General features: G+C 45.4%; 1 protein-coding gene across 1 annotated transcript; it reads right to left on the reverse strand.

The window, feature by feature from the left end:
• Positions 1-216: 216 nt before the first annotated feature.
• On the reverse strand, positions 217-8,150 carry LOC109481840 (melanopsin-B-like). Its single transcript, XM_019784464.1, has 5 exons — positions 7,644-8,150; positions 6,722-6,880; positions 4,218-4,390; positions 1,106-1,459; positions 217-863 (listed from the first exon to the last, which is right to left on the reverse strand). Exons 1-5 carry the CDS (start codon positions 8,148-8,150, stop codon positions 236-238), a joined length of 1,821 nt encoding a protein of 606 aa, XP_019640023.1. The 3' UTR covers positions 217-235.
• Positions 8,151-14,160: the final 6,010 nt, after the last annotated feature.

Consider the following 14,160-nt stretch of genomic DNA (forward strand, 5'->3'; position numbering starts at 1 on the left):
GGCCAATGTGGTCCCACTGGCTGTTGGCTACTTCAAAGGGGTACCGGTGTCTTTAGCTAGGTCACGTAGAATGGACAGGTTTTTTGTTCAGTGCATACCTGGGCGGTCCTTATTGTTATTGATAAGTGTTGTGGGTTCTTTAACGTGCTGGAGTTGTCACTGTCCTCAAACGCGGGACCTCCAGATTCATGTAACGTTAGTTGCTTCATGGTGTAGCGTCCAATGTTCTTCACAGTCAGGGACAACATCTTTTCTTGCGAGAAAAGTCACAGCACAGTATTCTCTTGTACGCCTGGCGGTACGTTTTGTTGACCCAAATGTAAATAAGCGGATTGACAACCGGGTGAGAAAACAACAACATGACGCCCGGGAGGTAGGCTGCCGCCGGCGTGTCGAAGTTGTAGTCGACGAGGATCGTCGCCAGAAGCGGCAGCCAGCACACGCAGAACCCGCAGCACACGAAGAACAGCGACGTGACGAGCTTGGCGTCCTGCCGCTCGATCTGGTGCAGGCGGGCGGCGATGTTGTCGGTCCAGGCGTGGCGGGGAAGCCTCGCGCCCGGCCTCAGCCTCCGCAGCCGCCGCAACACTAGATAGATCTTCAGGTAACAGATGCCCACGGTGAGGATCACCCCGCCGGAACCGAACATCGTCCCGAGGAACATGTGCAGGTACATCCGCCTGTCCTTGTACGCGAACGTGCACATCTGCGTCTTCTCGTTATACCCGTACTTCCCGAAGCCGACGATCGGAGGCAGGTTGAAGACGACCCCGATCACCCACACGAGAATGATGTACACAAACGTCTTACGCTTGGAGAATACCTTCTTGTACTGGAGTGGTCCCCTGGTGACCAAGTAGTACCTGTCAAGAAAGTATCAAGATATCAGCATATGCAACTCTTTCAGATACAATGTACATGGCGGTGCAAAAAAGTGGTACATGTGGCAAAAAAAGCATGTACATTTGGTGACTGTGTAACATTTATTTGTTTCAATGTCATTGCTCTATGTGTAGTATGTGTATAAGAAAAACAGCAGGAAGATTAGTTAGCACATGATTTGTCATACACAAAATGGAGAGTCCTAATAAACTAACAAACACACCTGTTGACGGCAATAGCCGCCAGGTTGACGGCGGACGTGGCCAGAGCGATGCAGGTGAGTGCTCCCACAGCCTCGCACGCGTCCCCGGGAACCCACTTGGGTATGAAGACCTGCAGCCTGACCACCAGGCCCAGGCACGCGATCAGCGTGTCCAGGAAGCTCAGGTTCAGGATGAAGGCGTTGGAGGAGTTCTGCAGCTTCCTGGTGGTCATGATGGCTAGGCCGTTCAGCAGGTTGGCGATGATGCCGATCATCCCAGCGAAGTCGATGTAGAGAGACAAGTATTCGAACAGACCCCAGTCCCATAGGTTCCGGTCCGACATGTTCACACGATGGGCGCCCGTAGTGTTGACGCTATAAGCGAGATGTGCACTGTTTTCCATGACTGTTTCTGTCAGAGCCTTCTAAAAGTCACTGCAATTTTCTCACGTAGACAACGTCTTTGCAATGTGCCAATTATACTTATAGTTGATGTTGTTCTCTTGTAACAATACCGGCTACAGCTTACAACTACAGAATGGTAGCAGTGGCCAATGAGGTTAAAAATCAAATAGAAAAGTCGAATTCAAAGCTCCTTGCAGTAGTAGATCAGTCCTGCGTACGCGTGGGCCAACAGTAATATATGAATTCAAAGTCCTAACCTGTTACAGACGTTTGGGTTCTTCAAGATTCACGGTCAGAAAGCCGCAAGATTAAAACAACATCCCCGTTGACGGGTCTCTATTCTTGACAACACTTCCAAACTCAACTAGGGTGTTGTTGCCGCCTTTTCTACAGAAACTCAGAAGATTAGATGTTTGACAGTCAGTCTTGGAGAAGCTGGAAAAGTCAGTAGTTGACTTTAAGAGTCCTGGAATCCCTTGATTCCTCGTGCGCCACACGTGATAAAGGTAGCTGATGTGAATTTTTGCCGGTGTCCATCCTCCCAACTCCAAAACAACGAATGACAACTTCACAGTAGGTTATGGAAATTTACCGACCAACTGCCTGGTGCTTCAACTATCAAAACATCGCTGTGATCACGCTGTGATCACGTGAGTCACGATAACGTCTTCAAAACACCCATTAAGGCCACGCAACTCCAGTTCTGCTGTTAATGTTTCTGCCGATGTCAAATTTGAGTTGAGAAGACGAAACATGTAGTGCCTTAGATACCAGGTTTGCGAATTTTCAGCGGTTTCATACAAATCACGACAATCTCTGATTTTTGTACAGTTTGTTGGAGGAGACACTGTAATGTTTGTATATGACGACTTTTTCCTTCAATTCGCCCGTATTTGCTACCTATGCACAACGTCGTCACTTGTTACACGAGCATCATTATCCTTTGCTGTTGAAAAACTATCATGAGCCAAAACTCAAGTGGGGTATGGCCATACAGTTAACATTGTGGATTCTTCTCAATTGGCCCCATAATGCAAATCACTCTTTTTCTTTGTCAACACGACCAAACTATATTTTCAAAATCTTTTAAATCCGTTAACTAAGGTTAAAATTAAAGTACGTATGGATGTAACTCATACAATGACTCTTGTACGGCCTCTATACCCTTTCACTTGTTGCGTCAAGCACCCAAATCTGTTTGCCTTTTCTGTTGGAAATATCCATTAGTGAGCGTTTAGCGCAAATGCGCCTCTTCCTGTTTTCGACACGAGAACCATTCGCTGTGCGTTATACGGGAATTAATTATTCAAAATGGGAAGTCGTAAGGTCGGGGCGGATGGGTGTCAAGGTCTGTGCCTGTGGTGAGCCAAGCCAAGGTCACATCAAGTTGAACTTGATCAATCTCCAGGCAAGCGGATGTACGGATTCGGCTCATTATTACGCCTGGATTTGTAATGTTTATGGAATTGCCATTTCTAAGTAGTAGTTCCCAATCTAAGTGGGGTCGTGTGGCGTAACGGTAGAATGTTCGGCTCAGACCCAATCCTGCCCAATGCCACCGATATTGTGCCCTTGGGAAAGACACTTTACACGACTTTCCTCAATTCACTCAGGTGTAAAATGAGTACCTAGCTTCGTTTAGGGACGTTACTCGGATAGGACGTTAATGGAGGTCCCGTGTTTGGAATAGGCACCCCCCACGCACGTCAAAGAACCCACCGAACTTATCGAAAAGAGTAGGGGACCTTCCCGATGTGAGTGGTTCAAACCTTACAGTCTGGTCTCAGGTTTGACATCTTTTAAGAGGTGATAGTCACCTGTTTTGTCAATCCTTCCACTATTGTGGTAAATCTTCATAGATAAATAGGTCTGTACTACAGTTGACAGAGTCGTTGCTTGATGTACCCAAGCGATGGGTCCGGTGTTAGTGGATGTTGCAGTCGTCTTTCGGCCGACCCTATGACTCTAATCACACACGGAACGATGTCGTCACTACCCGGATAATGTGGAGATTAGCGGCATGATTTGTGTGCCTGTTGCAAGGCCTTCCTGGTCTGCTTAGCAACCACGGGGACTCGGTGCTGTTATGTATCAGTTGGTAATGCACATCCAACCAAGCGTTCGGCCTTCCTTAGTCAATATTTGCCCATTATCCATGTCCATGTAGCCTGTGTTGCACAATCTCTCGCTGTCGGGCTGAATCCAGAACCTTCCCTATCTAATTCTATGCCTGAATGGGTTAGGGTATAGGATCAGGCACAGTTCTGGATAGTTTCCAAGTATCCAAGAACGTATAGATTTAATGCCTCAGGCACGGGCCTGGATACTGTGTACAGCACGGTTCTGTATACCAAAGGGCCTAATTTCCCTTGTGACCATCATTTTTACACTGGGAGTAAAAATAAGAAGCATTTCACACCAGGCCCTACAGCCATCCGTAAATACAGACGGAGGACGCTATAAACTCACTGCAACATTTGATCCACTGCTTACCGAGTCTAGTGTCTAGTATTGATATTATAATAATAATAAAAGGGACACCATTGCAGTGGTTGATTGTTCACTTCTTCACAGACTCGTATTGTACATTGTTAAAATCCTACTTCAGTATGTGTTCTACCAACACAGATGAACTTTCAAGCTAAGCACTAATATGATAACACTTGTTGAAGGTCGAGTCCTTTGTCCAACACCGGAAACGACAACCTCTTCCTCGTGGTGAAAACACCTTCCTTCTGAAACGCTCCCCACCCTGAAGCTCCTTCTCAAACAGAAATCTCTTCCGGAGGAGTACACGGACTTCATGGACGATCCCTTCCACATGGCGGACCCGCAAGCCGCAAAGATCCTGTCGCAAAACGTCTCGCACACCGTCAGGGTCTCGTAACTGTAAAACGTATTCTGAAAGCAAAAACATTTAATTTACTTGCCAAAGGAATGATAACACGGTCATGCACCGCCGATTACGTCCGCCAGTCGGCGCTACTGATTACAACATGTACATACAGTTGATCATGAAGGAGAATGTTGTAGGTAAGAGCGTAACAGATTACAGATATATCTCAAGTACCATGTATATTCAGCCAAAATGCTCTGTACCTCAGGTCTAATGTCTGCAGAAGTTTGAAAAAAGAAACTGTCTTTCTCGACCCAACTCTGAGTCTGATCTAAGCATGTCAAGTTGTCAACCCTAGTGCAGCAATCAGACATGTTTTGGAAGAGAAATGGCTGCAGTGTTGAGGCTGCTTTTATCTGGACCGGGAACGTAGAGACGTGATCTGTGGGGAGAGTGGTTCGGCGTTTTATCGTGCGCCAAACTTGCTTCCCTCAGCAGGAGATGTCGGCAGTGACGTATGTTCTGTGGAGTAAAGTGCTGCTTATCGCCCGGTCGCAGCGGGCGGGAAGAAGGAGTGGAAAGTCACCGTAGTGCATTTTGTAAAACTTTCTTTCATTTTCAGTCACAGCTTCACACGGCGACCTTGTAAGGAAAACACATACTAGTATAGTACTTTGATTGATGTTCATTGCTGCAGTCTTTTCAACCGTCCCCACTTGCCTATTGGTCCCCAGTTACTATAGGTGTAGCTGACAACATAAAAACGCAGCTGCGCCATGTACTTCTATATGTTCTTGTCCACATTGTCGTTCTGGCCAATTTGGAAACTTACAGCATCATTTATCACACGTTCATGTCGCCATTCTACTCACAAGCTACAATTGTAGGCATAACTCACGCCATATCGCGGCCTGACTCGGTGCTTTCATGAACACTATCGCCCGATCGCAAGACGGACATGAAAAGGAACCAGCCGTGCCCTCGGGCCTTCCAGGCGGAGAGCCGAGGTCGCGCAGGTTAGCGGTGATATGACAGGAGGAAAGGCCGAGGGCACAACCAGACGTAACGTGAAGATGAAAGCGGTTCGCTATGAGAAGTTTGGGGTGGGGGACAGATGGGTGGATGTTTGACAGGTACGCAATAACGTACTAATACCGCCTGTCAGACAGGACGGAAATTGATCCACAGACAAGTCTGCGAGCTTAACATGACATTTTCGGCACTAGAACACCCGGTGTCTTCTCTATCATTATGGGATTTTTAAGGATCGACTGATGTCCGCAGGCCGTCGAGCCCCGTTCAGTGTGAAAGGTAGATTCCATGTGAAAAAAAAACGCTAGACCCCTGTCGACTTTACAATCGGACGACCCTCTGGCGATCTACGAATAGTTCGTTGACTGTTTGACAGGTGTTTATTGTGTACAAAACCGCGTCTATCTAGTGCTACTTCTATGTCTGAATACGTTAGGTTAAGTTAGGCCTAGGATCAGGCACAGTTCTGGATTCGCGTGTACCATGGACCGTGTCTGAGCATGGTTCTGGATACAACAGGGTTTGAGAACGAGAGTTGACTACCTGTCTTCTTATTCTGATGCTTGAGGCACGGTTTGTTTTGGGTAAGGCGGTGAGCGATAGACAGGACACGGGCATACAGGGAATATAGAGACAGGCCGGAAGCGCCTGAGGCGATCCCAGCTGCAACTGAAAGACTGAATGTCACACGATGAAATTGACAGATGGTCAGGACATTCATATATAGATACCCTCCGGACAATAAATCTCTTGAAAGAGAAGAATATGGACACAAATTATGGCTGTGATATGCGTTGAAACATTCATTTTCATTCCAGGTATTGTCTTGGACGTTTTAGATGAAATAAAGGAGGGGATTATAGGTGTGAGGAAAGCGCATCTGATCATGATTTCTAGAAAGTAAACGGAAAATTGAAATAAGACAGAGAAAAGTATTTGTAACCATGGGTAACACTTACGCCCAGAGGAATTTCAAACATTTGCTAGAAGGCAGCACAACAATTGGATAATTGAGAGAGAGAAAGAAATAATGGATTGCTCGAAGACTGAAGTGGTGCCTAAGCCGGTGTTGAGCCAAATCCTTGAGCTGCCACGTACGTGAGAGGTCATGTGTTTAGGGCTAGGGTAAGGTTAGGGTTGGTATTAGACTTATGGTTAGGGTTAGAGTTGGGGTCATTTCTCAGGGCTAGGGTTAGACTTACAATTGGGGTTAGGTTAGGTTTTAGTCTCCCACATGACGACTGAAAATCCCAAGTACTGTCGGAGTCATGTATTTGGAAGGATCATGTATATGCGGCTTGACACCGGATCGCTCACATAAACTCACAGAAGTAAAGATTGATGTAGACCGAAGCAGTATGTACCTGTGCCGGGTCGCACACGTAACAGTACAGGAAGCTGAGCTGCTTCAGACACTCGTCCGAGGCGGCGGAGAGCGGGTAGGTGGCGAGGAAGATGATGTCGATCTCCCGCTGGAGGCAGCAGCTCCTCGCCTGGTACCAGCTGCAGTTCCGGAGGTTCGGCTGAGAGGGGACGGGGAGGGATATTGATGTCAAACCATGAAATGCATGGATAGATAACCACTAATACCAAAACCTTTTGCCCCTCCTCTGGTACAGCAGATAAAGACCCGTATCCGCTGGTTTGGTTGAGGAAGGGTATGTGTGAATATGTGGCCTCCGTCGGTCAATATTTTGACCATGGTAGACCGGTCAAATCCTGACTTGCATCAGCCCTACAGCATCGACTACGACTAAACCGGTTCAGTTCTATAATTAGAGTTCGAAAGTGAATTATTCATCCATGAGTATCAGTTATGCTTCAGTTACCATTCCTAAAGTAACGTTCTCAAATACAGGATCTAATTCTAATGCTGACAGCGCCCATCCAAGAGCTACAACAATCATAGTCAATCTAACATCATACTGCTTGTAAACGTTTCCCAAACACCAGAATTTCTCAAATACCCAGTTCTTATTCTTTTCCCTAGCTTAAACAGACTTCACAACACACCCCAACAAATTTAAGATCGCACCAGAAGTGTAACAGTGGGGTTCATGCGCCATCAACTGACCAGTCTAACAGGCCCGGACATTTGAGTCGCAAAAAGCTTTGAACATGAGAGTCATACGTCGAAGTTACATTGCTCTATTGAATTCCAAATACCTTTGATAACAAGAACTATATGGACACAACAAAAGAACAACTACATGTAGACATACAGACAGATAAGTGAGTACAACAGAATTAACATCAGGAGGGATGTACCATGAAGTGTAGTCTTACCTGTGCCGAAGGTGCTCTGTTATTGAAGAACGGGCAGTAATACGGTTCCTCCATGTGGCTTTCTTCAGGCTTGGTAACCTCACTGACACCACGTGAACTCCCTGGAGTCGCCATGTCACCCCTTCTGTCGTCACTAGCAGTTTTATCCTGTCCTGTAGTCTCTCTATCGTTCGAGTTTCTCTTACTCCTCGGGTCTTCCGTGAGCAGGGCACTTCTGTGCACCCTACCGTCATCGGACCTCTCCTTGTCCTTTCCTATATGGATGTCCGCGTCCCTTGAAGTTGAGGCAAATCCCTGCGCGGTATTTTCTCCGCGATGTGATTGTTCATGGAGCGTGATACGCTCGGCGTTGGAAGACAGTTGTTCCGGTGTCCTTATCCCGTCGCTGCCGTTCACGTGGACCGCGGCAAACATCATCGACGTCACCCCGACTGTAACCGTGAATCTCCACACCTTCAGCGCGTATCTCCTCTCACATTCTCTCCAGTCAAACAGCGATCCCGTCATATCTGCACGCCTTCTGCTGTCCTCACCACTCACAGGCACTTGCCTTGTTCTACGCGAATGAGTCTAGACCGTCCGACTGTTTCACTGCGGCCTTCACGTGCTGCGTACTAGTTAGCATACTCTGAAGGCGTTATCCTACCACATGTAGTCTACAGTCATACATCCGGATTCTGCGTGGAGGCCTCACTCTGTGCATACGTTAGCATGAATAGAAGGGTCGTCTGAGCGATGATCCTCTCCCTCATGACTGCATTGGACAAAATGCACAATAAGTGTTAGGGCAGACACTCTAGACCTGTGCATTCCAACTCTGCTTATCAGACAGCTGCACGCATTCAGCAAAAAATTATTCGAAAACGGCAGTAGGACAGAACCCCGCATGCCCTTCACCAGCCCGTACATTTACACTGACAGCTGACATACGAAAGAATCCCGCATGCCCAACACAACCCCGTACATTTTACACTGACAGCTGACGTACGACAGAACCCCGTACATCTACACTGTCAGCTGACGTACGGCAGAACCCCACATGCCCAGCTCTACCCTGTACATTTGCACTGCCAGCTGACGTACGACAGAAACCCGTACATTTACACTGCCAGCTGACGTACGACAGAACCCCGTACATCTACACTGACAGCTGACGTACGACAGAAACCACATGCCCAGCTCTACCCTGTACATTGCATTGCCAGCTGACGTACGACAGAAACCCGTACATCTACACTTGTCAGCTGACGCACGGCAGAACCCCGCACGCCCAACACTACCCCGTACATTTTACACAGTCTGACAACTGACGTACGACAGACAGAACCCCCTACATCTACACCGACAGCTGACGTACCGTTCCCTAAGTAATGACGCCCCGCCGAGTACGAACGTTGCCGTTATACCTCCTTCGCCTTCGTTGCGCCTTTCCAACCATTCGTCTGGATTTCGAACCGGAATCACGACTCATCTCCCTCTCAATCAATCCGACACGCGAAGATTTACTCGTCAGTCAGTTCAGTAAGTTTCCCGGAGGGTCCCCGTTGATAACAGTTCCCTTTGCGTTGGAAATAGATGTGAACTTTTCACGTACACTGTACCAATATAATTATAACTTCCTGCAGCTCTCTGCTGTAATTACTGTACTGTATCTTGTTTCACAGAGAGCAGCACGTCATTTATGATTCCAGCAGTATTGCCGGCTTGCAATTTTCACAAATAAGGTTAACTTTAATCAGATGGTACAGGCCTATGTTTACGACTTACCCGCGCTGGGATGGAATGAGACTAAAGCTACCCCGGGGCAGTAAAATGGATAAATATATTTCATTGGAGAGCACTGGGCTTTTAGGATAGGAAATTATGACAAAAGAAGCAATATCTACGGTGATACAAATCTTTTTTTCCTGAATGTATGTGTACCGACGTTGATTAGTTGGCAGCAACAGCAAGTTGATATCAAATCACATACTAGTATGTGAAATCTAATTACACACAAGACAATCAGAGATTCATTCCTTACTCAGATTGCTCTTAATTTTAGTGGGTTAACCCATACTAAAATAGGAGCACTAAGGATGAATGGCACGCTGTATTGGGAAAACTCTCTCTCTTTCACACACACGCACATGCACACACACACGCACGTGCACACATACGCACACACACACACACACACACACACACACACACACACACACACACACTATACACTCACACACACACACACACACACACACACACACACACACACACACACACACACACACACACACACACACACACATTAACACACACACTCAAGTTCAAAGGAAGGAAGGTCTACAATATCCCAATATCGATATCTTGCCCAGCAAAAGTAAGTGCCCGCAAGCTTTCATTCCAAGCGCTTTATCCCGTAAATCCTCGCCCGTACTCCCGGCCGCCGCGGCTGTAAGCTCCGGGACCAAATAAAAGCACGCTCGGCCGCCTCATACTGCGCATTTGTACATGACAGGCGGCTTTATATGGACTTAGTGTGTAGACAAAACCGGCACTGCGAGTCTGAAATGTTACTTACACCAGTTGTGGCTGAATTTCTCTGCACTTGAGGATTATTGTAGCTGTCTGACTGCGAACTACGCGTTGATGACAAGTTGATATTTTCGGCCAGACCATCTTGGATATCTGGATGACGTATGTAGGTTACTTCAAATCTGATGCGAGCGAGCAAAATAAAACAATCACAGTGAAATCATACGTCAGGCTTACACTGAAAAAAAAAGGCGAAACTTAGGAAATGATTATTCAGGCAGCTTCATAACGATTTCCCTTGGCCGGTTGCAAATTACAGTAAGCGCTTTGGCCTTTTCATTGTACATAAATGGCTTTCTGTGATACGTATTAGTTCGATAAGGTCGAGTTAAATTGCCCTGTATCTCGTAACTTTCCAGGTATGGAACTTTCCTCTGGGACCGATTTGTGCTATGGAGCTTTCATATCTGTCTAGTTCCACCTTCCTGTAGTTTCCTCGCTTGGTGTTATAATAATGCCAAATCGCCCCATTCATCAAAGTAAGTACTTCCGTACTAATGATTTAAAGGCTGATAATTTAGCGAAGAGTTTTAGCATTTCCACAGGGAATTAGTATGGGAGAGATATACTTTTATAACAGATTTTTCAAAGTCAATACTTTAGTCTCTTATCTACATACTAAGTTGAAACAACACTGTCCCAATGTATATCGACATTCATGGAGCAAAAATTCTCACAAAAAACGGTTGCCGGATTGATTTTTAGGGTGACTCCCCAAAAGTAAAGGACCTTATCTCGGGGCTTGTTTCTGCAGTTTTAAATGCCTAAAGTATGAAATACTGAATCAAATGTGCGAATGTGGGATAGTATGTGTCAATATTATACATATTGCCTTATTCAGAACATTTCCAGTTTTACCACCCTGAAATTACATGGGATGCCTTTAAAACACTCAAAAGATACAACACGTTACAAACGTTTCGGTTGAATAAACAACGGTTTGTCTAGATAGGTGAGGAACTGAGCTTAATTGAAAGACAAATAACAAACGAAGACCGAACAATGCCTCTTCCTCTGTAATGGAGCCCACGGCCGTAAGTCTTACTGCGAACAGGAGGAAGACATATCGACGCCGTGTTATCTACGTTCTGCATGTGAGAACCGATATTATCTGCCACAAATCATCACGTGAAGCTAACGACAGCGATTCCTCGCGAGTCTCGAATGGAAGGAGGAACTACCTTATGAAGTAATTAACGAACAACTAGAAAGGCAACATTTGCACAAAAAAAAGGCACAATTTTTACCTTCGCACATGCCATGGTCTGCTCTGTTAATTCTTACTCAAATACATTCAAATATATATATTTATATATGGTCAAACAGGAGTCTATGTCCCTCCTACTATAAGGTTGCAACATTCTGTAACCCAACACCAGTTACCATGGTGACAGACGTCAACAAATCAGGTCATTGGCCAGCTAGGTCAGAGGTTAGTGTTTGGAGAACAAGAAGAGGAAGGAAACTGAGCAAAAACAATATGTTTTCCTTCGGTAAACATAATAACAACCCTTTTCACTTCGCAGACAGACTGGATTGTGTTCTGATCAATGCTGTAGTACATATGGTTCTTATGTATCGACGTTTATGGCAAATGTTTTGATTTCGACGAGCAATGTTCGACCCATTTTCCCACAGATTTACAACAAAGGCCTGCATTATAAACCTTTAAGCACTGGGTATACGTCGTAAATGTCGTGAACAGTATCAGGGGAACAAAGACAAGCACCCAGGAGCACTCATACTCACAACCAAGGGAATATAATGGCCGATGTAGACTTACACTCAAGATATGAGCAAATATCACCACACTCAAATGACATACACTCAAGATTGATAAGCAGATGAAGGTAAGCCCATCATACCACAAAGCGACATCAATAACGTGTAAGAACCAAACAAATGGCTCATATCACTCTTTGGGGGTTATGAAGATTTTGGGAGGATTATTCGTGAACAAATGCGTTGGTTTCTGAAAAGGCATGGAAGCAATGTGTCAGGATAAGCACGGGACGTGCATATTTACCTCGGAGAAATATGTCGGGAGGATTGCAAAAGCAATGCCACGTACAGAGAAGTTGTCAAGAGTTAACAATGGGGAATTAACACGACTTAAGAATTCCTGATCATCCTCTTGTATAGCCATATGTAAGGCTTTGTCATGACTATGCCTTTTAAGACTACTGCAAATTCAGTACAATCTAGGGGAACTATTTCACAATGATTGTCTGTAATGTTGGTTTGATGCAATATAGAAAAGAAAGAATCAAGCAAGACTAAGCAAGAAAGAATTAAGCAAGAGTAGCCTTATATTTTCTACAAGTAATTCTGCAGATTCACCAATTTATGTGCTCTTAAGATATTTAGCTTTGCCATGCAATATCAAACCCATCGATTGATGTGTTACTTGGGAAGAAGTATAACATTTGTATCACCTTGTTAATCCCTGTGGGATTTTACTAAGTGCCATCGTTACGCCGCCCTGCGTTAATGGACCATTGCTTACATCTGTAGATGACTAGAATCTTGTCGGTGCTTATTAAGACGTGGTGGCGTGAAGACAATCTCCCGGTCTCAAGGCGAGATAGATTTCCTCCCAAGGAGCGCCGCCGGGTAATGAAGGAATCAATCACAAACACTTAGACCCTGTTCATACCAGACTTACATTTAGCGGTTTCAACCGGTTTTTCAAAAACCCGGCTAAAACCCTTAGCGTTCATACCAGACTTTTGATAACCGGTTTTGAAAAAATCCTGTCCGGTGAATATCCAATTAATCGGCCATGACTGCAGTTTGAATAACCGTTCCTCCCGCTCTTCCGATTGTTGTCCTTGGCCTTCTTACTTGTATGCCGTCTTCAGTTTTTTTTTTTTACCTTACTGCGGCACTGATCCTTTTACTCTTCAAGAAATAAGCCTCCTCCAACATTTTTGTTTCGGTAGAGCCCTCGCCGCCCCCCCCCCCAGCTTTTTCGAATTCGGCGACTCCTGCTCTCCAAACCTAAGTATCAGGAGCGTCTCGTCCGCCGACCAGGTTGCATATGCTGATTCCATCGCTGATTCCACCGAAAAACAGTGGAAACGAACTCAAGTTGGTCAAAACAACGCGATCAAAAAAGCTTGCAGGTCGCACATGGTTAGGATGCTGACCCCGTGACCCTGGAATTATGACGCAAAAACCGGTTCAATAAACCCTTAGCGTTCAGACCAGGTTTTTCGGTGGAAAAACCCCACAAAAACCCCTCAAAAACCACCTCCCGAGGTGGTTTTTCAAAATCGGATTTAAACCCCTAAAAAACCGGTTAATTTGCGTTCACACCAGGTTAAATAAAAACCGGTTTTTGAAAAACCGGTTGAAACCGCTAAATATAAGTCTGGTATGAACAGGGTCTAATTCTATGTAACTGCCTCCCTCTCCAGGTGCAGTTACAGGGTTGTTCCTGTCCCTTCTCCCTCCAAACACTAAGGAGTCACAGGGACTCTTCTTCTATGACCGCAAACCTATACCATTCTAATGGACAGTAACCATTTGCTCCAGTTTGCAGACAGAGATGTCTGAGGACTTGACCTGTGAAATGAGCTTAAAGCTGAAAACACTGCTTGTAGTTTTGAAGGCATGCACTGCAATTTCAGGGCACCAAAGGCTGTTTTTTCTAGTCATTTTTAAAACATTTTACAGTAGTAACTTGAATCAATCCTATCCCATTACACACTGATATCTGTGAGGCGAAAAATAATTCCACCAAAATGCGATTTTGCTGACAGAAGATGGCTGCTTAATTCGTATTGTAGGCTGTTTCTAGCTATTTATTGGTGGAACCCCCAAAATAATGAGACGCCTCGTGCAGATTGTTAAAAACAGTGTGCTACTTTTCAACAGTCACTGCACGATCACTTATCTACTGGTATCTGGGTCAAATGTATTGAATACTATCTTATGGAAT

The sequence above is a fragment of the Branchiostoma belcheri genome, unplaced genomic scaffold (assembly GCF_001625305.1).
Source record: "Branchiostoma belcheri isolate BF01 breed outbred unplaced genomic scaffold, Haploidv18h27 scaffold11, whole genome shotgun sequence".
Taxonomy (NCBI): domain Eukaryota; kingdom Metazoa; phylum Chordata; class Leptocardii; order Amphioxiformes; family Branchiostomatidae; genus Branchiostoma; species Branchiostoma belcheri.

Bases quoted from the DNA above. Each gene is read 5' to 3' on its own strand.
- LOC109481840 (XM_019784464.1), bottom strand. From the start codon at position 8,150: ATGACGGGATCGCTGTTTGACTGGAGAGAATGTGAGAGGAGATACGCG. The intron at 6,881-7,643 runs GTAAGACTACAC...GTCCCCTCTCAG, and splicing joins ACAGAGCACCTTCGGCACAG to CCGAACCTCCGGAACTGCAG. The intron at 864-1,105 runs GTGTGTTTGTTA...CTTTCTTGACAG, and splicing joins GCGGCTATTGCCGTCAACAG to GTACTACTTGGTCACCAGGG.